Consider the following 22,345-nt stretch of genomic DNA (forward strand, 5'->3'; position numbering starts at 1 on the left):
GCTCCTTGTCCCGCCTTGGCGGTTTACATGAGCCACGGCTGTGATGTTGTCCGATTGAATCAGCACCGGTAGGTCGCGAAGAAGATTCTCCGCTTGTCGTAGGCCGTTGTATATGGCCCTCAATTCCAGCACGTTGATGTGTAAACAAGCCTCCTGGCTTGACCATAGTCCCTGAAAATGTCTTCCTTGTGTGACTGCTCCCCATCCTCGGAGGCTCGCGTCCGTGGTTAACAGAACCCAGTCCTGAATGCCGAACCTGCGACCCTCTAGAAGGTGAGCACTCTGCAGCCACCACAGGAGAGACACCCTTGCCCTGGGGGGCAGGCTTATCTTCTGATGTATTTGTAGATGGGACTCCGACCACTTGTCCAGAAGGTCCCACTGAAATGTCATCGCATGGAACCTGCCGAAGGCTGCCACCATTTTCCCCAAAACTCGAGTGCATTGATGAACAGACACTCTTTTTGGTTTTAGCAGGTCTCTGACCATGTTCTGGAGGTCCTGGGCTTTTTCCATTGGGAAAAAAACCCTCTTCTGTTCCGTGTCCAGAATCATTCCTAGGAATGATAGTCGAGTCGTTGGACTCAATTGTGACTTTGGCAGATTGAGAATCCAACCGTGCTGTTGTAGCACTCTCAGGGAGAGCGACACGCTCTTCAGCAATTGATCTCTCGATCTCGCTTTTATCAGGAGATCGTCCAAGTACGGGATAATTGTGACTCCCTGCCTGCGCAGGAGCACCATCATCTCCGCCATCCCCTTGGTGAAAATCCTGAGTGCTGTGGAAAGCCCAAACGGCAACGTCTGAAACTGGTAATGACAGTCCTGTACAGCGAATCTCAGGTACTCCTGATGAGGAGGATATATGGGGACATGAAGGTAGGCATCCTTCACGTCCAGTGATACCATACACTCCCCCCCTTCCAGGCTGGAGATCACTGCCCGGAGAGATTCCATCTTGAATTTGAACTTTTGCAAGTACAGGTTTAGGGATTTTAGATTTAAAATGGGTCTGACCGAACCATCCGGCATTGGGACCACGAACAGGGTTGAATAGTACCCTCTCCCCTGTTGGACAAGGGGAACCTTGACAATTACTTGCTGTTGACACAGCTTTTGAATTGCAGCCAATACTACTTCCCTCTCCGGGGGAGAAGCTGGCATGGCCGACTTGAAAAATCGGCGAGGGGGCACCTCTTCGAATTCCAGTTTGTAGCCTCGGGAAACAATTTCCATCGCCCAAGGATCCACGTCTGAAATAACCCAGACCTGGCTGAAGAGTCGAAGACGTGCCCCCACCGGTGCGGACTCCCTCAGTGGAGCCCCAGCGTCATGCAGTGGATTTAGCAGAAGCCGGGGAGGACTTCTGCTCCTGGGAACTAGCCGAAGCAGGTGTTCTCTTTCCTCTACCCTTACCTCTGGTGAGGAAAGTGGAGCCCCGACCTCTTCTGGCCTTATGCGACCGAAAGGACTGCATCTGATACTGTGGAGTTTTCTTTTGCTGTTGGGGAACAAAAGGTAAAAAAGCAGATTTACCCGCGGTAGCTGTGGAAACCAGGTCCGCGAGACCATCCCCAAACAAAACTTCACTCTTGTAAGGTAAAACCTCCATATGCTTCTTTGAGTCTGCATCACCCGTCCATTGGCGGGTCCACAGAGCTCGTCTCGCTGAAATAGCTATGGCGTTGGCTCTGGAACCCAGCAGCCCAACGTCTCTTTGAGCATCTCTCATATATAAGACTGCGTCTTTAATGTGACCTAAGGTCAGTAAAATGGTATCCCTGTCTAGGGTATCAATGTCAGCTGATAAGGTATCTGTCCATGCTGCAACTGCGCTACAAACCCATGCCAATGCTATCGCCGGCCTGAGCAAAGCACCTGTATGCGTATAAATAGATTTTAAGGTAGTTTCCTGTCTGCGATCAGCAGGATCCTTGAGGGCTGCCGTGTCTGGAGACGGTAGCGCCACCTTCTTGGACAGACGCGTTAAAGCCTTGTCCACCCTGGGCGAGGATTCCCACCGTACCCTGTCCTGTACAGGGAAAGGATACGCCATAAGAATCCTCTTGGGAATCTGCAGTTTTTTGTCTGGAGTTTCCCAAGCTTTTTCAAATACTTCGTTCAGTTTATGCGATGGGGGAAAGGTTACCTCAGGTTTCTTTTCATTATACATGCTCACCCTCGTGTCAGGGACAGAGGGGTCATCAGTGATATGCAAAACATCTTTTATTGCAATAATCATATAATGAATACCTTTGGCCACCCTTGGGTGTAACCTTGCATTATCGTAGTCGACACTGGAGTCAGAATCCGTGTCGGTATCAGTGTCTGCTATCTGGGATAGGGGACGTTTTTGAGACCCTGAAGGGCCCTGTGACCCAGTCCAATCCGTGGATTGACTCCCTGCTTTTTCCCTGGACTCTGCTTTGTCCATTCTCTTATGTAATAAGGTCACATTTGCATTTAACATATTCCACATGTCCAACCAATCATGAGTCGTGTTGCCGACGGAGACACACCAATCATCTGCTCCACCTCCTCCTTGGACGAGCCTTCCGCTTCAGACATGCCGACACACACGTACCGACACCCCCACACACACAGGGATATATCTATAAGGGGACAGTTCCCCAACAAGGCCCTTTGGAGAGACAGAGAGAGAGAGTATGCCAGCACACACCCAGCGCCAACTGACACTGGAAACAAATTCCCAGATATAGCGCTTTTATATATATAATACTCGTGTAATACACTCACTGCGCCTTACAAGTGCCCCCCCCCCCCCTCTTTTCATCCCTCTGTCACCGTGTTCAGCAGGGGAGAGTCCGGGGAGCCAGCTTCTCTGCAGTGCTCTGTGGAGAAAATGGCGCTGGTTAGTGCTGAGGGACCAAGCTCCGCCCCCTCCAGCGGCAGGCTTCGGTCCCGCTCAATTGTATAAAAAAATGGCGGGTGATTTATATATTATCTGCCTCCGCAGTCTATATCCATATAATGCCAGTCCAGAGGTTTATATTGCTGCCCAGGGTGCCCCCCCCCCCCCTGCGTCCTGCACCCATCAGTGCCTGCTAGTGTGTGTAGTGTGTGGGAGCAATGGCGCGCAGCGTTACAGCTGCGCGGTTACCTCAGTGAAGATCTGAAGTCTTCTTTTCTTCTCATACTCACTTGGCTTCTATCTTCCGGCTCTGCGAGGAGGACGGCGGCGCGGCTCTGGGACGAACGGCGAGGGTGAGACCTGCGTTCCGACTCCCTCTGGAGCTAATGGTGTCCAGTAGCCTAAGAAGCAGAGCCCATCATTTAAGTAGGTCTGCTTCTCTCCCCTCAGTCCCACGATGCAGGGAGTCTCTTGCCAGCAGTGCTCCCTGAAAATAAAAAACCTAACAAAACTATTTTTCAGAGAAACTCAGGAGAGCTCCCATGTAGTGCACCTAATCTCCTCTGGGCACAGAATCTAACTAACTGAGGTCAGGAGGAGGGGCTTAGAGGGAGGAGCCAGTGCACACCCATACTAAAAGTTCTTTATAGTGCCCATGTCTCCTGCGGTGCCCGTCTATACCCCATGGTCCTTACGGAGTCCCCAGCATACTCTAGGACGTAAGAGAAAGAGGGGAGATCTGACTTGTCACACTATCATTCAATAGATCAATTTTTGTATATAGAATACACAATCAGAATATGACTAACAAATGTTTAAAAAAATGAGGAACCGGTAAAGATGCAGATTCCACAATATCCTTATGAAGGATGATATAGCCACAACGGGATCCGGATTGAAAGTCGACAGTAACTAGGTCGACAATGTCTAGGTCGACCTATATTGGTCGACAGTAACTAGGTCGACAGGGTCTTTAGGTCGACATGTTCTAGGTCGACAGGTCAAAAGGTTGACATGAGTTCTTCACAATTTTTTTCTTTTTTTGAACCTTTTCATACTTAACGATCCACGTGGACTACGATTGGAACAGTAATCTGTGCCGAGCGAAGCGGTAGCGGAGCGAAGGCACCATGCCCGAAGCATGGCGAGCGAAGCGAGCCATGCGATGGGAAGCGGTGCACTAATTGGGGTTCCCGGTCACTCTACGAAGAAAACGACACCAAAATGACATTAAAAACTCATGTCGACCTTTTGACCTGTCGACCTAGAACATGTCGACCTAAAGACCCTGTCGACCTAGACACCCTGTTGACCTAGTTACTGTCGACCAATAGTGGTCGACCTAGACATTGTCGACCTAGTTACTGTCGACTTTCAATACCACACCCGCCACAACAACAAAAAAAGTTAAACATCTGTAGTAAATACAGTTAACATTGAGTGCACTAGAATAATGTAAATATAAAAACAATTCAGCTTCACAGATTTCCAGTGGCAAAACCTAGGGCTCCCCGGAACTGTCACAACTGAGCCTGATATAAGAAGTGATGCAATATAGAAAGGAAATGCATTCCCTTCTTACTACGTTCATTCTTAGAAACACATGGGAGATATAAATACATTCTAGAATATGGTTCACTGGCACAATTGTGTTCAATGACAAACGCTGCTACAAAGCATTTTGCTATATGGGGTTCTCATTTTCTTTTTTTTAATATGGAATGGTTAATGTTGTTCAAATACTATACTTTTATGTTGTTTTGAGGGGACGGAATCAGCTGCAAGTCCAAATTAGAATGTTCAGGTATAGTGATTAAATAAATATACAGAACATTGAGCTATTATTCTCATAATCTGGAAAATATTTTATTAGCTTGAAAGCATGTCAGAAACGGTTATCTATACACTTTTTTAAATATTTTTTTTAATTGCTGAAAGCAAGTAACTTTCATGTTCTGAACGGTCCCTAAGGAATTGCAGATGCACATAGAGCACTAGTCATCCCACATTGATTTATCAGGCTATTCCCAGTTCTGCTGCTTCTAAATGTTGTATTAATGCTAAGTAGTTGCTTTTATGCTCTATCCAACCACCGCTCATTCCATGGATATTCAAATATTGATGGTACATAGTTTAATGCAGTTAAAGGTGCATAAAGCATTCTTCTGAAATTAATGTTTTACTTTTACTCGAAGATCTGTACAGAGTTTAGCTGCCTTAGCTCGGGGGATCACAACCTTTTTTAGCCAGGGGCTGCAAGGACAGACTACACTCAATGGAGGCCAGAGCCGGTCCTAGGCATAGGCAAACTAGGCAATTGCCTAGGGCATTTGGTATGCCTAGGGGCACACGCAGCTTCTATTGATTAAAATGATATGCAGCATGCCTATATTATGTGTGTAGCATTTCGTATGCAGATACATCCACAGTCACACACAGTATATAGGCATGCTGCATATAATTTTAATCAGGAGAAGCTGCTTGTGCATCCTAGCCACATGGCAATGCAAATAAGATGCATTTCATCAAAAATAGGCACCCAACGTTAGCAGAGCTGCCAGTTGACTCGCGCCATTCATCTCCTGCTGCATGGTGTGTGGAGGCAAGATTTATGAGGACACATCTGTATCCAAGCAGAGGCAGAGGTCACAGTGTTAGCGGTCGTGTGAGTGCTGTGTGTGTGAGTGGGTTAGTTGTGCAATAGTGTTCGGCATATGTGTAAGGGGCATTGTGCATTTCATGTGTATAAATGCATTAATGATGTGCAGCAAATGTGTAAAGGGCACTGTGTGTGTCATTATGTGTATAAGGGCATTAATAATGTGCGGCACACGTGTAAGGGAATTATGTGCATAAGGGCATTAATAAGGGTTGGCATAATGTGTAAGGCACATTATGTTTATAAGAACATTAGTAATGTGTGTCATATGTGTAAGGGGCATTACTGTGTGGTATTATGTGTATAAATGCATTACCAATGTGTGGCATTATGTGTATAAGGTGCTCTACTGTGACGTAACGTATAGAGAGGGCACTACTGTGTGGTCCAATGTGAATAAAGAGCAATATGGTGTGGTGTAATGTGAATAATGAGCAATATGGTGTGGTGTAATGAGAATAAAGAGCAATATGGTGTGGTGCAATGTGAATAAGGAGCAATTCAGTATGATGTTATGTGAATAAGGGGCACTACTTTGAGGAGGAACGTATATAAGGTAAAGTGGTACTACTGTGTGATGCAATGTGAATAAGGGACACATGCATGATAAATTATGAATAAAGTTGCAGTATTGTGTGGCATAATTTGAATTGGGAGTACTATTGTGTGGCCATGCCCCCTCCCAACAAGAACACATACCTTTTTGGGCTGTGTGCCGAATAGGCACACTGTTCTTATTTAAATTACAGGGGGTAGGAAAACCAAAATAAGGACTGCTATGGGTGAGGGGTGATGATGCTGGGAAAGGGGTGCAGGGTCAGAGGCAGAACTAGCGTTGGTGCTACGGGGGCACCAGCCAAAATCTTGCCTATGGCACCATAATGGGTAGGGCCGGCTCTGATGGAGGCCACAGAAAAACATTACTTGCTTAATCATGTAAAACACGTATAATGGAGGTCATTCCGAGTTGTTCGCTCGCAAGGCGATTTTAGCAGAGTTGCTCACGCTAAGCCGCCGCCTACTGGGAGTGAATCTTAGCATCCTAAAATTGCGAACGACGTATTCGCAATATTGCGATTACACACCTCGTAGCAGTTTCTGAGTAGCTTCAGACTTACTCGGCATCTGCGATCAGTTCAGTGCTTGTCGTTCCTGGTTTGACGTCACAAACACACCCAGCGTTCGCCCAGACACTCCTCCGTTTCTCCAGCCACTCCCGCGTTTTTTCCGGAAACGGTAGCGTTTTTTCCCACACGCCCATAAAACGGCCTGTTTCCGCCCAGTAACACCCATTTCCTGTCAATCACACTACGATCGCCTGAGCGAAGAAAAAGCCGTGAGTAAAAATCCAAACTTCATAGCAAATTTACTTGGCGCAGTCGCAGTGCGGACATTGCGCATGCGCACTAAGCGGAAAAACGCTGCGATGCGAAAAAATTTTCCGAGCGAACGACTCGGAATGACCTCCAATATACATTTACTCCTTACAGGTCTGCTAGTGAAAGGAGAATGCAGTGATATAGTGAGGGGGGTGAAGGTGCTGAAATGTATGTAATGATGCCGATTTTCTACACTGTTCATTATTTTAATTGCCATAAAAACTTCCACATAGTTTTGGTGTGGAGGCCTGCTTTGACTTCTTATCTCTGTGGCCCAAAGCTATTCCACATCTGTATTTCTGTCACTGCTTCAAAACTTTTAAATTAGTGGCAAAATAGCTCTATTGTAGGGGAGAAGCAGCTTTGGGGCCAGGAGATGTACACTTGTAGTGAGCTGTGCTCTTAGCTGTAACATTCTCATGTCATCCTGCAAGAAGCTTTCTTCACTAGGTCTTAGCTGCCTAACTGCAGTACTGGTCCTTACCAGAGGTGCTGCTCTTTGGACCCTGTTCTGCGCACATGTGTTGGGTAATGGACAACTTAATTACCAGCATGGACTACACCTGACAGCTGCCTATTTAGTCTGTCTGATTTCAGCACTCAGGGCTGGGTCATTGATGTTCACTGTTATCTGACTGTGGGTCTAATTCAGAGCTGATCATAGATGTGCTAAACTTAGCACATCTATGATCAGATTCTCTGACATGCGGGGAGACGCCCAGCTCAGGGCTAGTCCGCACCGCATGTCAGACTCTACTTCCCCCTCGCACAGGTGCAAAAGCCATGTTTTGGGTCGCAGCGGTACGGACACGCCCAAGGGGTTCATAACAAAAATCATACATACAATTATATTTAATGCAAGTGGATTATACCAAGCTTCTTGCAGAACAACATGACAGTTTAAAAACTGGTCTGATTGGCAGAAGAAGGGCTTCCCCAAGTAGGCACCATGCAATGAAACCAAGGGCTGCATTCTGCCCGCTGGCCATGTGTTGTGTATAGCTGATTTAGCCTTGTACGTTGGTTCAATCCATTGTCAATGTGTTAATGGACTTAATGCTCAACCTGACCTGTGAATAACCCAGTGACCTAGTGTGGACAATAATAAATTACTAGCAACATTCCAATCTGCAAAAATCACATAAAAAGCTTTTATATACAGTATTTAATTTAAGAGAACAAAACCAGATTGTGCACATACCGGAGCATATACGTTATTAGCTACATAATCTATCCAGCTCCAATGAAATTATATTTGGAATCGAGATTAGACTGGCACCCTTATCACTGACTGGGCCTTTCTGGAGCTGGGGCCCTTTGAGAAGGGGAGAATGGGCTTCAAAGCAACTGGATCCCTGTGCGCTCGCCTATGAATTGTTCTGATCTATAGGATATAACTATGCAATAATTTTCCGTACTCCAATTGTGGCATTGAAATAATGTTTCAAATTCCATTTTGTTTCTTTTCGCCACTTTCAGCATTTTTTTTTTAGTTTGTACTAGTCTTTTTCTAATTCACTTCAATGACTGCTGTACAGTGGTTTCCTCAAAAGCGACATACAGAGGTGTCCTCCTACATCTATCCTCAATATGCCATGCAGCGCGTGATACCTGGCATAAGTGAGTTGCCAGAACCCGCGCAACACCGCTAGCACTGAATGTCTTTTTGCCAAAAATGCGTATTAGTCTCGATGTGACTAGCATACACCAGGGGATTGTGTCGATTCATTTGTTATGCAACACTTGCATATCTGTGAGCAACAGAGTTTGTATAAGCAGCACAACTGAACTTGGTAAAAAGCCACGCCTACTGCACTGTTGCACTTTGTATACAGATTCAGAAACTCAGTCGCTTATTAATCATTACAGGGTATCCTAGTTGCATTGCATTGTGATTAAGATGCATTTTCTATAAAAAAAAAAAGATGCCCAGCGCTAGCAGTGTCTCACGGAACCTGGCACACTGAGAGTGGCTGTTTGGTATGCGGACACATCTGTAGTTGTAATATTTTTCTTTATATTTTTTTATAACATTTTCTATATACTCTACTTTAGACAACTTTGTTCTATGACTTACAAATTTAATACAAAACATAATGTAACTCAATAGCAACTGAATTACAAGATTGGATTTCTCAGTCAACTTTCCAGATGAATCTGGCAATAAAATGATGATTTCCTTCAGCACATGACATAAACAATTTAAAAGCTATGAATAAAATCAACCTCATAAAGAAAATATGACAGATGGAAGCAACACCCAATGCAATAGGCTAGTGTAAATTGGAACTGATTTTGTGGAGTTATGGCTTTTGAGCCAGATTTTTATATAGCTGTAGCCAAATATACTCATTGTCTGAGAGAAGCAGACAGAAATGTATCTGGCCAACTTAACATGGAAAAGTGTGTTCTACTGAGTTTAGGGGAAGAATCAAAAAGAGTGACCAATATTCCCTTTCAGACATCAGACTCTGGAAATTGCCAGGTCTAGCACATCAGCAAATTCCCGGGTCTCAGTTCTGTGACCCTGATCAGGAGCAAGGTCTCAGACCTGGGACTTAGTTCCGAGTCATTTGCATTCAGACCTACCTAAATCCCGGGTTGATGTGCGTCCACGTGCAAAAACCAGGGATTTTGAAGGTAATGTGAAAGGGGTAGAAGCAATAGAGAAGTGGTTCTCAAACTTGGTCCTCAGGAACCCAAACTGCTCAAGTTTTCCAGGTCACCCGGCAAGTGCACAGATTTATTTTAATACTTGTTGATACACTTGACATGATCCACAGGTGGAACTAATCTCACTTATGATTATAATATCTCACTTGTGATTCTGTGAGGAGACCTGGAAAACAAGAACTGTTTGGGGTCCTGAGGACCAAATTTGAGAACCTATGCAATTAAGTACTACTGTATGTCTTCACATACAAAGTGGGCAGTTTTCAATATTCTTATTCTACCTGAAGCAGAGGTTTTCAACTTCTGTATTAAATACCACCAACAGGCCATGTACTGTGGATTTCTTTAATGATACACACACAAGTGAGTCAAGCTATTTAGCTGGCTCAGTAATTATTACACATGCTTCCACAGAGAGAAATCCCCAAAACATGGTCTGTTGGGAAAACTAACCCTTACTATACTGATTAAATACGCCTTAGGTATAGAAGCATGCAAACACTATTCCTCTGTCTCTACCCAATCCCACGTCTGTTTAAAAGCAGAAATGGTGGAATGAGTTGCCCTATGAAATATGACAAACAACAACAACAACAACAGAAAAAAACTGTAGTGAAAGGAGGGCGTTAAGACTCAAGAACACTCCTGGACAATTCTTAGGCTGTGGCCTTATGTATATAAAAGAGGTTTTTTTTTGTATTTTAGTTTTTTTTAGCTTCCATTAAGCAATGTTTTAATGTATACTCATTAAGGACAATAATGAGCGCCAATACTACAATTAGACAAACCATGGTAGTTCCATAAACAAAGAGAATGCGTGCAGGTGGACTATTCAGACATTACTAATTTGAATCAATTTTGCATTAGAGGCTTTTCGCATAATGTTGGGCAAAATGATAGGCTTACCCACCAGTTCACGGTAACCTTATAGTCAGGTAAGTCCCTAACATTTTAAGGGCTCAAGTCTAGGGCATGGGACACCCTCAAAAACTATTTATCAAAGCTTGAAGAGGGATAAAGTGGCAGAGAGAAAACATTAACCAATCAGCTCCTGTCATTTTTCAAACAGCCTGTAAAATGAGAGTTCGAAGCTGATTGGTTAGTGCTTTACCTCTCTTCACTTTATTTCTCTCTCTGCTTCGATAAATACCCTTTTAAATCAGATTACATTTTGTGGCACTTTTATCATACTTAAATAGTTTAGTTACTACACATTTATTTTGATTTCCATTTAATTGGATTGCTCAAGTCAATAAAAACGTACTCACTTCCTAACAACTTAAAACATAATTGAAAATAAAAAACATTGGTACATCAAATGGATGGACTTACCAATATTAGGATGCTTCAGTAGGCGACAAATTCTTGCCTCACGTTCCAATTTCTGGTGATCTGTGCCATGAAGAAAATAAAGCAAATTATATTAATAAACAGTCTACCGCCACATATGTAGCACATTACAAATTTGGGAACAATGTTACATCAAATGCATGATGCTACAGCAGCAATACATTTTAAAGGAAATAGTTTGTGATCATGTAGGCAAGTCTGATTTAGGAATGGACTAATGTAACAGAGTCGAGGGGATTAGCCTAGGAGCTCATGAGACACAAATTAGTCGTCATGATGCCCATATGGAGAATAAATATTGATTACAGTATTTGTTGCTTGACAGTTTATCATAAATAATGTTCATATTTGTACTCAGTGGACTGCACCAATAAATGATGTAGTGTATGTGCCTTGTACAATTCATAAACCTCATTATGGATACCCTCAAAAGTATCTTAAATCCAATTACCAATTCTGAAGGCAAATATAATGTCTATTGCCAAAGTCTATATTATAAATGATATTAGAATGATGTATCCCCTTACTGTAAAAAGCAGGGAAACAAGCCTATTATTTTAAGACCAATTATAAACATAAGGAATCAAAAACTCTGTAGTGTCTTCTTATTATTTTACCAATTAACTCTTCTAATAATTAAGTTTCAGTTTGAAACCTCAGAAATTGCTCCTCATAGACAAACTGTCTTTTGCTCTCATTGATCATTGTTCATTCCAGCAGAATAAAAAAATATGCAGAATGCAGGTACATAATTTGTGGAATGGGTTTGAAAATGTTACTTAACTCCAACTGCAAGATAATGAAGCCTATCACCAAGATGAGCCCTTTATCAGGATCTTATGATTTTAATTAATTACAAAATATTATAAGCTTCACCAACAGGGGAGGGGGGGGGGGGGGGTTAGTAGCAGAAATACAAAGCACTATGTAGGCCAACTACATGTTCAGCAATCAGGCTGCCATCAGAATAGTAGAGCTACTTTTTAGAATTCTCCCTGGTCAAGGTAATGGGAGGTTTTACAATGCTTGCTTTAGTAAATACAAATGTATTATTTAATGTAGCCCCTGAAAATGTCTCTCTCCCTTGTTCAAGGAAAACAATAATTAAACTGAAAGTAATAAAACAAATTAAACAAAAAAGGCTACTGCCGTTTCACCAGCATCAACGGAGGTACACGGACAGCTTGGTAAACAAACACCATATTGTGCAATCATTATTTTTATACAGGGACAAAATAACCACTTTTTTGACATCCGAGTTCTAGTTAGTCCTGTACAGAAAGGCTTTCCTTTCTCAGGGAAACAAAGCATTACAATGTGAGCTTGACACAAGTTTGGAAGTAGCTCCCTTTTTGCTTGTTACACACTTCACTTCACCAGGTAGGCAACTTGTACTGCAGCTGTAATCTTAAAATTATTACTTGTTCTGAACCATGCAACAATAAAGTAACTGTGCAATGGGGCAGACATTCAACATTCAAGATTAAAATAAAATCTTAAGTAGGTAATTCAAAAAAGGATTCATGTTTTATCCCACTGTGTTGTATGAAAGAGAAAAAAGAAAAGAAAAAAAAAAGAACATGTGTTTACCACACACACTACTCATGTAACCAACTGCTATTATCCATTATATGGAAATGACATATGTCACCACCATAACTGTATGCACGCCACATGCAACTATGGCTGTTGATATATTTTTATGTCACATCCCTGCACTAATCAACAAGATCCAGACTCACACAGCCCAATAATGACCATCTTTACATGGACTGACCAAAAAAGGAACGATGACTTGGTATTGCTATACCTTTCCAGCAGGTACAGGCAACGGTGGCATTGGGTGGCTGGCACACCACTGCAATACATTAATGTAACCGCAGTGTCTGCCAGGGTCTAGTGAGCAGGCAATATCAGAAGGACAAGGGTATTAAGACCTAACCAACAGCAGTAAAATGATTCAATGAAACTACTCTATCCTGTATATTTTATTCCCAATGTTTGTGTGAGTTATGCTTCTTTAGGGTGTTAACTGTTTCTCATTTATTTTGGGTGCTACTAAATTCAGAACTTCAACAACCTGAGTGTGAGCCATAACATCTAAATTGCCCTGATATGCAACTTGTCTTTCCTCTCTTCTTATGGAACAGTATGCACATGTAGGGGTGGAGTCCAAAATGGGAGCAAAAAAAAAAAATAAGAATTTACTTACCGATAATTCTATTTCTCGTAGTCCGTAGTGGATGCTGGGGACTCCGTCAGGACCATGGGGAATAGCGGCTCCACAGGAGACAGGGCACAAAAAGTAAGCTTTTAGGATCACATGGTGTGTACTGGCTCCTCCCCCTATGACCCTCCTCCAAGCCTCAGTTAGGTACTGTGCCCGGACGAGCGTACACAATAAGGAAGGATATTGAACCCCGGGTAAGACTCATACCAGCCACACCAATCACACCGTATAACTTGTGATCTGAACCCAGTTAACAGTATGACAAACGTAGGAGCCTCTGAACAGACGGCTCACAACAAATAACAACCCGATTTTTTTGTAACAATAACTATGTACAAGTATTGCAGACAATCCGCACTTGGGATGGGCGCCCAGCATCCACTACGGACTACGAGAAATAGAATTATCGGTAAGTAAATTCTTATTTTCTCTAACGTCCTAAGTGGATGCTGGGGACTCCGTCAGGACCATGGGGATTATACCAAAGCTCCCAAACGGGCGGGAGAGTGCGGATGACTCTGCAGCACCGAATGAGAGAACTCAAGGTCCTCCTCAGCCAGGGTATCAAATTTGTAGAATTTTGCAAACGTGTTTGCCCCTGACCAAGTAGCAGCTCGGCAGAGTTGTAATGCCGAGACTCCCCGGGCAGCCGCCCAGGATGAGCCCACTTTCCTTGTGGAATGGGCCTTGACAGATTTAGGTTGTGGCAAGCCTGCCACAGAATGTGCAAGTTGAATTGTGCTACAAATCCAACGAGCAATCGTCTGCTTAGAAGCAGGAGCACCCATCTTGTTGGGTGCATACAATATAAGCAGTGAGTCAGACTTTCTGACTCCAGCCGTTCTTGAAATATATATTTTCAATGCCCGGACCACGTCCAACAACTTGGAATCCTCCAACTCGTTAGTAGCCGCAGGCACCACAATAGGCTGGTTCAGGTGAAACGCTGACACCACCTTAGGCAGAAAATGAGGACGCGTCCGCAGTTCTGCCCTGTCCGTATGGAAAATCAGATATGGGCTCTTATATGATAAAGCCGCCAATTCTGATACTCTCCTGGCTGAAGCCAGGGCCAGTAGCATGGTTACTTTCCATGTAAGATACTTCATCTCCACCGATTTGAGCGGCTCAAACCAATGGGATTTTAGAAAATCCAAGACTACATTAAGATCCCACGGTGCCACTGGGGGCACAACCGGGGGCTGTATATGTAGTACTCCTTTTACAAAAGTCTGGACTTCAGGAACTGAAGCCAATTCTTTTTTGGAAGAAAATCGACAGGGCCGAAATTTGAACCTTAATGGACCCCAATTTGAGGCCCATAGACAATCCTGTTTGCAGGAAATGTAGGAATCGACCCAGTTGAAATTCCTCCGTGGGGGCCTTCCTGGCCTCACACCACGCAACATATTTCCTCCAAATGCGGTGATAATGTTGTGCAGTCACCTCCTTCCTGGCCTTTACCAGTGTAGGAATGACCTCTTCCGGAATGCCTTTTTCCTTTAGAATTCGGCGTTCAACCGCCATGCCGTCAAACGCAGCCGCGGTAAGTCTTGGAATAGACACGGTCCCTGCTGAAGCAGGTCCCGTCTTAGAGGTAGAGGCCACGGATCCTCCGTGAGCATCTCTTGAAGTTCCGGGTACCAAGTTCTTCTTGGCCAATCCGGAGCCACTAGTATCGTTCTTACTCCCTTTCGCCGTATAATTCTCAGTACTTTTGGTATGAGAGGCAGAGGAGGGAACACATACACTGACTGGAACACCCACGGTGTTACCAGAGCATCCACAGCTATTGCCTGAGGATCTCTTGACCTGGCGCAATACCTGTCCAGTTTTTTGTTGAGGCGGGACGCCATCATATCCACCATTGGTTTTTCCCAACGGTTCACAATCATGTGGAAGACTTCTGGATGAAGTCCCCACTCTCCCGGGTGTAGATCGTGTCTGCTGAGGAAGTCTGCTTCCCAGTTGTCCACTCCCGGAATGAATACTGCTGACAGTGCTATCACATGATCTTCCGCCCAGCGAAAAATCCTTGCAGCTTCTGCCATTGCTGTCCTGCTTCTTGTGCCGCCCTGTCTGTTTACGTGGGCGACTGCCGTGATGTTGTCCGACTGGATCAACACCGGCTGACCCTGAAGCAGGGGTTTTGCCAGACTTAGAGCATTGTAAATCGCTCTTAGCTCCAGTATATTTATGTGAAGAGACATCTCCAGGCTTGACCATACTCCCTGGAAGTTTCTTCCTTGTGTGACCGCTCCCCAGCCTCTCAGACTGGCATCCGTGGTCACCAGGACCCAGTCCTGTATGCCGAATCTGCGGCCCTCTAACAGATGAGCACTCTGCAACCACCACAGAAGAGACACCCTTGTCCGTGGCGATAAGGTTATCCGCTGATGCATCTGCAGATGCGATCCAGACCATTTGTCCAGCAGATCCCACTGAAAAGTTCGTGCGTGGAATCTGCCGAATGGAATCGCTTCGTAAGAAGCCACCATCTTTCCCAGGACTCTTGTGCATTGATGCACAGACACTGTCCCTGGTTTTAGGAGGTTCCTGACAAGTTCGGATAACTCCCTGGCTTTCTCCTCCGGAAGAAACACCTTTTTCTGAACCGTGTCCAGAATCATTCCCAGGAACAGCAGACGTGTCGTCGGGGTCAACTGAGATTTTGGAAAATTCAGAATCCACCCGTGTTGTTGCAGCACTAGTTGGGTTAGTGCTACTCCGTCTTCCAGCTGTTCTCTGGATCTTGCCCTTATCAGGAGATCGTCCAAGTAAGGGATAATTAATACGCCTCTTCTTCGTAGAAGGATCATCATTTCGGCCATTACCTTGGTAAAGACCCGAGGTGCCGTGGACAATCCAAACGGCAGCGTCTGAAACTGATAATGACAGTTTTGCACCACGAACCTGAGGTACCCTTGATGTGAAGGGCAAATTGGGACATGCAGGTAAGCGTCCTTTATGTCCAGGGACACCATAAAGTCCCCTTCTTCCAGATTCGCTATCACTGCTCTGAGTGACTCCATCTTGAACTTGAATTTTTGTATGTACAGGTTCAAAGATTTGAGATTTAGAATAGGTCTTACCGAGCCGTCCGGCTTCGGTACCACAAATAGCGTGGAGTAATACCCCTTTCCCTGTTGTAGGAGGGGTACCTTGACTATCACCTGCTGAGCAAACAGCTTGTGAATGGCTTCCAATACCGTCGCCCTGTCCGAGGGAGACGTTGGCAAAGCAGACTTTAGGAACCGGCGAGGGGGAGACTTCTCGAATTCCAACCTGTAACCCTGAGATACTACCTGTAGAATCCAGGGGTCCACCTGTGAGCAAGCCCACTGTGCGCTGAAATTCTTGAGTCGACCCCCCACCGTTCCTGAGTCCGCTTGTAAGGCCCCAGCGTCATGCTGAGGGCTTTGCAGAACCCTGGGAGGGCTTCTGTTCCTGGGCAGGGGCTGCTTGCTGCCCTCTCTTACCCCTTCCTCTGCCCCGAGGCAGATATGACTGTCCTTTTGTCCGCTTGTTCTTATAGGAACGAAAGGACTGCGGCTGAAAAGACGGTGTCTTTTTCTGTTGGGAGGGGGTCTGAGGTAAAAAAGTGGATTTTCCGGCAGTTGCCGTAGCCACCAGATCCGATAGACCGACGCCAAATAATTCCTCCCCTTTATACGGCAATACTTCCATATGTCGTTTGGAATCCGCATCACCTGACCACTGTCGCGTCCATAAACTCCTTCTGGCAGATATGGACATCGCATTTACTCTCGATGCCAGAGTGCAAATATCTCTCTGCGCATCTCGCATATAAAGGAAAGCATCCTTTAATTGCTCTATAGTCAATAAAATACTGTCCCTATCCAGGGTATCAATATTTTCAGTCAGGGAATCCAACCAGACGACCCCAGCACTGCACATCCAGGCTGAGGCGATGGCTGGTCGCAGTATAACACCAGTATGAGTGTATATACTTTTCAGGGTAGTTTCCAGCCTCCTATCAGCTGGATCCTTGAGGGCGGCCGTATCAGGAGACGGTAACGCCACTTGTTTCGATAAGCGTGTGAGCGCCTTATCCACCCTAGGGGGTGTTTCCCAGCGCGCCCTAACCTCTGGCGGGAAAGGGTATAATGCTAATAACTTTTTTGAAATTAGCATTTTTCTATCTGGGTTAACCCACGCTTCATCACATACATCATTTAATTCCTCTGATTCAGGAAAAACTACAGGTAGTTTTTTCACCCCCCACATAATACCCCTTTTTGTGGTACTTGTAGTATCAGAGATATGCAAAGCCTCCTTCATTGCCGTGATCATATAACGTGTGGCCCTACTTGAAAATACGTTTGTTTCATCACCGTCGACACTAGATTCAGTGTCTGTGTCTGGGTCTGTGTCGACCGACTGAGGTAAAGGGCGCTTTACAGCCCCTGACGGTGTCTGAGACGCCTGGGCAGGTACTAACTGGTTTGCCGGCCGTCTCATGTCGTCAACTGATTTTTGTAATGTGCTGACATTATCACGTAATTCCATAAACAAAGCCATCCATTCCGGTGTCGACTCCCTGGGGGGTGACATCACCATTATCGGCAATTGCTCTGCCTCCACGCCAACATCGTCCTCATACATGTCGACACACACGTACCGACACACAGCAGACACACAGGGAATGCTCTTATCGAAGACAGGACCCCACTAGCCCTTTGGGGAGACAGAGGGAGAGTTTGCCAGCACACACCCAAGCGCTATAATATATATGGGAACAACCCTATATAAGTGTTGTTCCTTATAGCCGCTTAAATATATAAAAATATCGCCAAAATATGCCCCCCCTCTCTGTTTTACCCTGTTTCTGTAGTGCAGTGCAGGGGAGAGTCCTGGGAGCCTTCCTCACAGCGGAGCTGAGCAGGAAAATGGCGCTGTGTGCTGAGGAGAATAAGCCCCGCCCCCTATTCCGGCGGGCTTTTCTCCCGGAGTTTTAGACATTTGGCATGGGTTAAATACATACATATAGCCTTAATGGCTATATGTGATGTATTCTTTTGCCATAAAAGGTATTATATATTGCTGCCCAGGGCGCCCCCAGCAGCGCCCTGCACCCTCCGTGACCGTCTGGTGTGAAGTGTGTGACAACAATGGCGCACAGCTGCAGTGCTGTGCGCTACCTTCATGAAGACTGAAGAGCCTTCTGACGCCTGTTTCCGGACCTTCAATCTTCAGCATCTGTAAGGGGGGTCGGCGGCGCGGCTCCGGGACGAACCCCAGGGTGAGACCTGTGTTCCGACTCCCTCTGGAGCTAATGGTGTCCAGTAGCCTAAGAATCCAATCCATCCTGCACGCAGGTGAGTTGAAATTCTCTCCCCTAAGTCCCTCGATGCAGTGAGCCTGTTGCCAGCAGGACTCACTGAAAATAAAAAACCTAAAAAACTTTTTCTAAGCAGCTCTTTAGGAGAGCCACCTAGATTGCACCCTGCTCGGACGGGCACAAAAACCTAACTGAGGCTTGGAGGAGGGTCATAGGGGGAGGAGCCAGTACACACCATGTGATTCTAAAAGCTTACTTTTTGTGCCCTGTCTCCTGCGGAGCCGCTATTCCCCATGGTCCTGACGGAGTCCCCAGCATCCACTTAGGACGTTAGAGAAATAGTAGTATGGCACATTGGTAAAACCATGGCCCTCATTCCGAGTTGATCGCTCGCTAGCTACTTTTAGCAGCAGTGCAAACCCTAGGCCGCCGCCCTCTGGGAGTGTATCTTAGCTTAGCAGAAGTGCGAACGAAAGGTTAGCAGAACTGCTCGTAAAAATTTTCATGCAGTTTCTGAGCAGCTCCAGACCAACTCCTACCTTGCGATCACTTCAGTCAGTTTAGTTCCTGCTTTGACGTCACAAACACACCCTGCGTTCGGTCAGCCACTCCTCCGTTTCCCCAGGCACGCCTGCGTTTTCACCTGTCACGCCTGCGTTTTTTAGCACACTCCCTGAAAACGGCCAGTTACGCCCCAGAAACACCCACTTCCTGTCAATCACTCACCGTTCAGCAGAGCGACAGAAAAGCGTTGCTCGACCTTGTGTAAAACTGCATAGTTTTGTGTGAAAGTACTTCGCGCATGCGTACTGCGGCCCGTACGCATGCGCAGAAATGCCGCATTTTCACCTAATCGCCGCGCTGCGACCGAAAGCAGCTTGCGATCAACTCGGAATGAGGGCCCATGTCACACTGCAGGTGGGGGAGATTTACAATGTGCAGAGTAATTTAGAATTGAAAGGGATGTGTTCAAACTTCAACTGAACTTGCAGTGCACAAATAAAGAGGTCCCTTGCACGGTTACAGGTGCAAAGTTACAGAATCAGTCATTGTTGTAGCAAGGGTACCCACTTAGCTGACGCTATAAGCGGGCACCATTGTTTTTGGAGCCTAATAGTCCCTAAACATTAGGCGATACAACGATATGAAAGTTCTCATTCATTAATGAACGAGAACTCGTTCATAAACTTCAGTGTGTAGGCACCAACGAAGAACAATGCATGGCCCCGCGGTCATTCATCGTTGGTGCCGGGTCACTTATGCATGCAAGTCAATATGGACAATCTCGTCCATATTAGCTTGCACTGCTATGGAGCAGAGTGACGGGGGGGGGGGTGAAGAAACTTCACTCCCCCCCGTGACCGGGTCACCCGTCTGCCATATTGGCCGTTGGGCAGCTCGGCTGCAGGTTGCTAAATGTGTAGGGACCTTAAGACTGTCCTCTCCATGGGTATTGTGACAGATAAGTACGGCCTTGCAAATTTTATGTCATATTGGAGATTGTCACAACTGAGGGCTGGTGTCGGTAGATGGAAGCCTCAGTTGTAGGGTCTGGCGGGTACCGGAATTTAGGAGGAGAGAGAGGACTCCTAGACATGCACTTAAGCAGTAGTACCCAAATGCCCGAAGGCGTGACCACGACAATAGGAGGTATCTTTGAATGTTTTTTTATTAAATCATAAAAGTCCAGAATAAACAACCAAACAATAAGTGAAAGTTCTATATAATACTTGGGAGCCCAGGTGAGGTTAAAGGTGATGCTGGAAATCACAGGTGAAGCTTGGAATGAAGCTGGGGTTCACAGGTAATTGTGAGCGAAGCTGGAGTTCGCAGGTGATTGTGATCGAAGCTGGAGTTCGCAGGTGATTGTGATCGAAGCTGGAGTTCGCAGGTAACTGTGAGCGTAGCTGGGGTTCGCAGGTAACTGTGAGCGTAGCTGGGGTTCGCAGGTAACTGTGAGCGAAGCTGGGGTTCGCAGGTAACTGTGAGCGAAGCTGGGGTTCGCAGGTGACTGTGAGCGAAGCTGGGGTTCGCAGGTGACTGTGAGCGAATCTGGGGTTCGCAGGTAACTGTGAGCGAAGCTGGGGTTCGCAGGTGACTGTGAGCGAATCTGGGGTTCGCAGGTAACTGTGAGCGTAGCTGGGGTTCGCAGGTAACTGTGAGCGAAGCTGGGGTTCGCAGGTAACTGTGAGCGAAGCTGGGGTTCGCAGGTGACTGTGAGCGAAGCTGGGGTTCGCAGGTAACTGTGAGCGAATCTGGGGTTCGCAGGTAACTGTGAGCGTAGCTGGGGTTCGCAGGTAACTGTGAGCGAAGCTGGGGTTCGCAGGTAACTGTGAGCGTAGCTGGGGTTCGCAGGTAACTGTGAGCGAAGCTGGGGTTCGCAGGTAACTGTGAGCGAAGCTGGGGTTCGCAGGTGACTGTGAGCGAAGCTGGGGTTCGCAGGTAACTGTGAGCGAAGCTGGGGTTCGCAGGTAACTGTGAGCGAAGCTGGGGTTCGCAGGTAACTGTGAGCGAATCTGGGGTTCGCAGGTAACTGTGAGCGAATCTGGGGTTCGCAGGTAACTGTGAGCGTAGCTGGGGTTCGCAGGTAACTGTGAGCGAAGCTGGGGTTCGCAGGTGACTGTGAGCGAATCTGGGGTTCGCAGGTAACTGTGAGCGTAGCTGGGGTTCGCAGGTAACTGTGAGCGAAGCTGGGGTTCGCAGGTAACTGTGAGCGAAGCTGGGGTTCGCAGGTGACTGTGAGCGAATCTGGGGTTCGCAGGTAACTGTGAGCGTAGCTGGGGTTCGCAGGTAACTGTGAGCGAAGCTGGGGCTCGCAGGTAACTGAAAGCGAAGCTGGGGTTCGCAGGTAAACTGTAAATAATACTGGGGTTCGCAGTATTTGTATTCCACAGTAAGGGTGAATACTGGTTGAGAGGCAAACAGAGAACTGCTAGAGAGTGGCTGCTGGAAAGCCGGAGAGATACACTCTGCTAGCGCTGGGTGCGGGAACAAAGGAGGCAGGTAGCACCACAGAGCTTTAGCACAGGAGAGCTGGAACTGCACCGCAGAGGGAAGCCACCAGGGAGTCAGGCTAAACCACAGGGAAAGTCCACAGTGAACTGCACACTGGAAACGCTGGAGGGACAATTGAAGCACTGACAACCCTCTGGGTGCTGGGACAGGATATTTATACCTGCTGGATAGCAGGGATTGGCTGACAATTTTGACCTGGCTCCAGCAGCACTGAGGATAGGTGAAACTAGTGACGTGATCCAAGTCCAAAATGGCTGCGCCCACTGATGGGGATTGAAGGGGAAGGAAGCAGTCTGAAACCACGTGTAAAACAACAATGGCGGCGGAGGCCGCAGCAGCAAAACTCCACACATCCAGATGCGCACAGTGGCCACAGGGATGGAAGCGGCGGCCGGGGCACCCAGAGGACCCACATCCAGCAGAAGACCACAGGCGCAGCAGTGACAGCCGCGACGGGACTGAGAGCGCCGCACCGCCGTAAGTGCATATACTGAGAAGGCCGCTAAAGCCAGCGCTACAGGCAATGACCATAAACATAGCTATGGCCCGGCTCTGGCTCGCTGCGCCAATCTCAGAAGGCACCTAACAGGTAGGAAACGGAGTCTAGTTACTAGGATCGTGACAGAGATTTGGGAACACAAAATATGACAGACAGGACCATATGCACAAAGGAAAAGGTAGAACAAAAAAACACAAGGTGCAACTAAGAATAGCGAGCCCAGCAACCAGTAACAAACACAACACTGCAAATAATAATAATAACCATAATATAGACTGAGGCGGAAGATTTCGTTCCTTACACTATTCATAGTAGTCAACCAGCATGTGTCAATATTAGTTTAGAAAGGTTTATTAAGGTCAGCAT

The 22,345-nt window shown here is 46.2% G+C and overlaps 1 protein-coding gene across 27 annotated transcripts in view; it reads right to left on the minus strand.

Annotated features, from left to right (window-relative positions):
* Positions 1-22,345, minus strand: part of CAMK2D (calcium/calmodulin dependent protein kinase II delta) — a 430,831-nt gene that overhangs the window by 298,731 nt on the left and 109,755 nt on the right. For all 27 annotated transcript variants that reach the window (XM_063920185.1, XM_063920183.1, XM_063920188.1 and 24 more), the window contains exon 3: positions 10,916-10,975. In XM_063920185.1, the coding sequence (XP_063776255.1) occupies positions 10,916-10,975 (60 nt within the window). The remainder of the gene's footprint in view (positions 1-10,915; positions 10,976-22,345) is intronic.

The sequence above is a fragment of the Pseudophryne corroboree genome, chromosome 1 (assembly GCF_028390025.1).
Source record: "Pseudophryne corroboree isolate aPseCor3 chromosome 1, aPseCor3.hap2, whole genome shotgun sequence".
In the NCBI taxonomy this organism is placed as follows: domain Eukaryota; kingdom Metazoa; phylum Chordata; class Amphibia; order Anura; family Myobatrachidae; genus Pseudophryne; species Pseudophryne corroboree.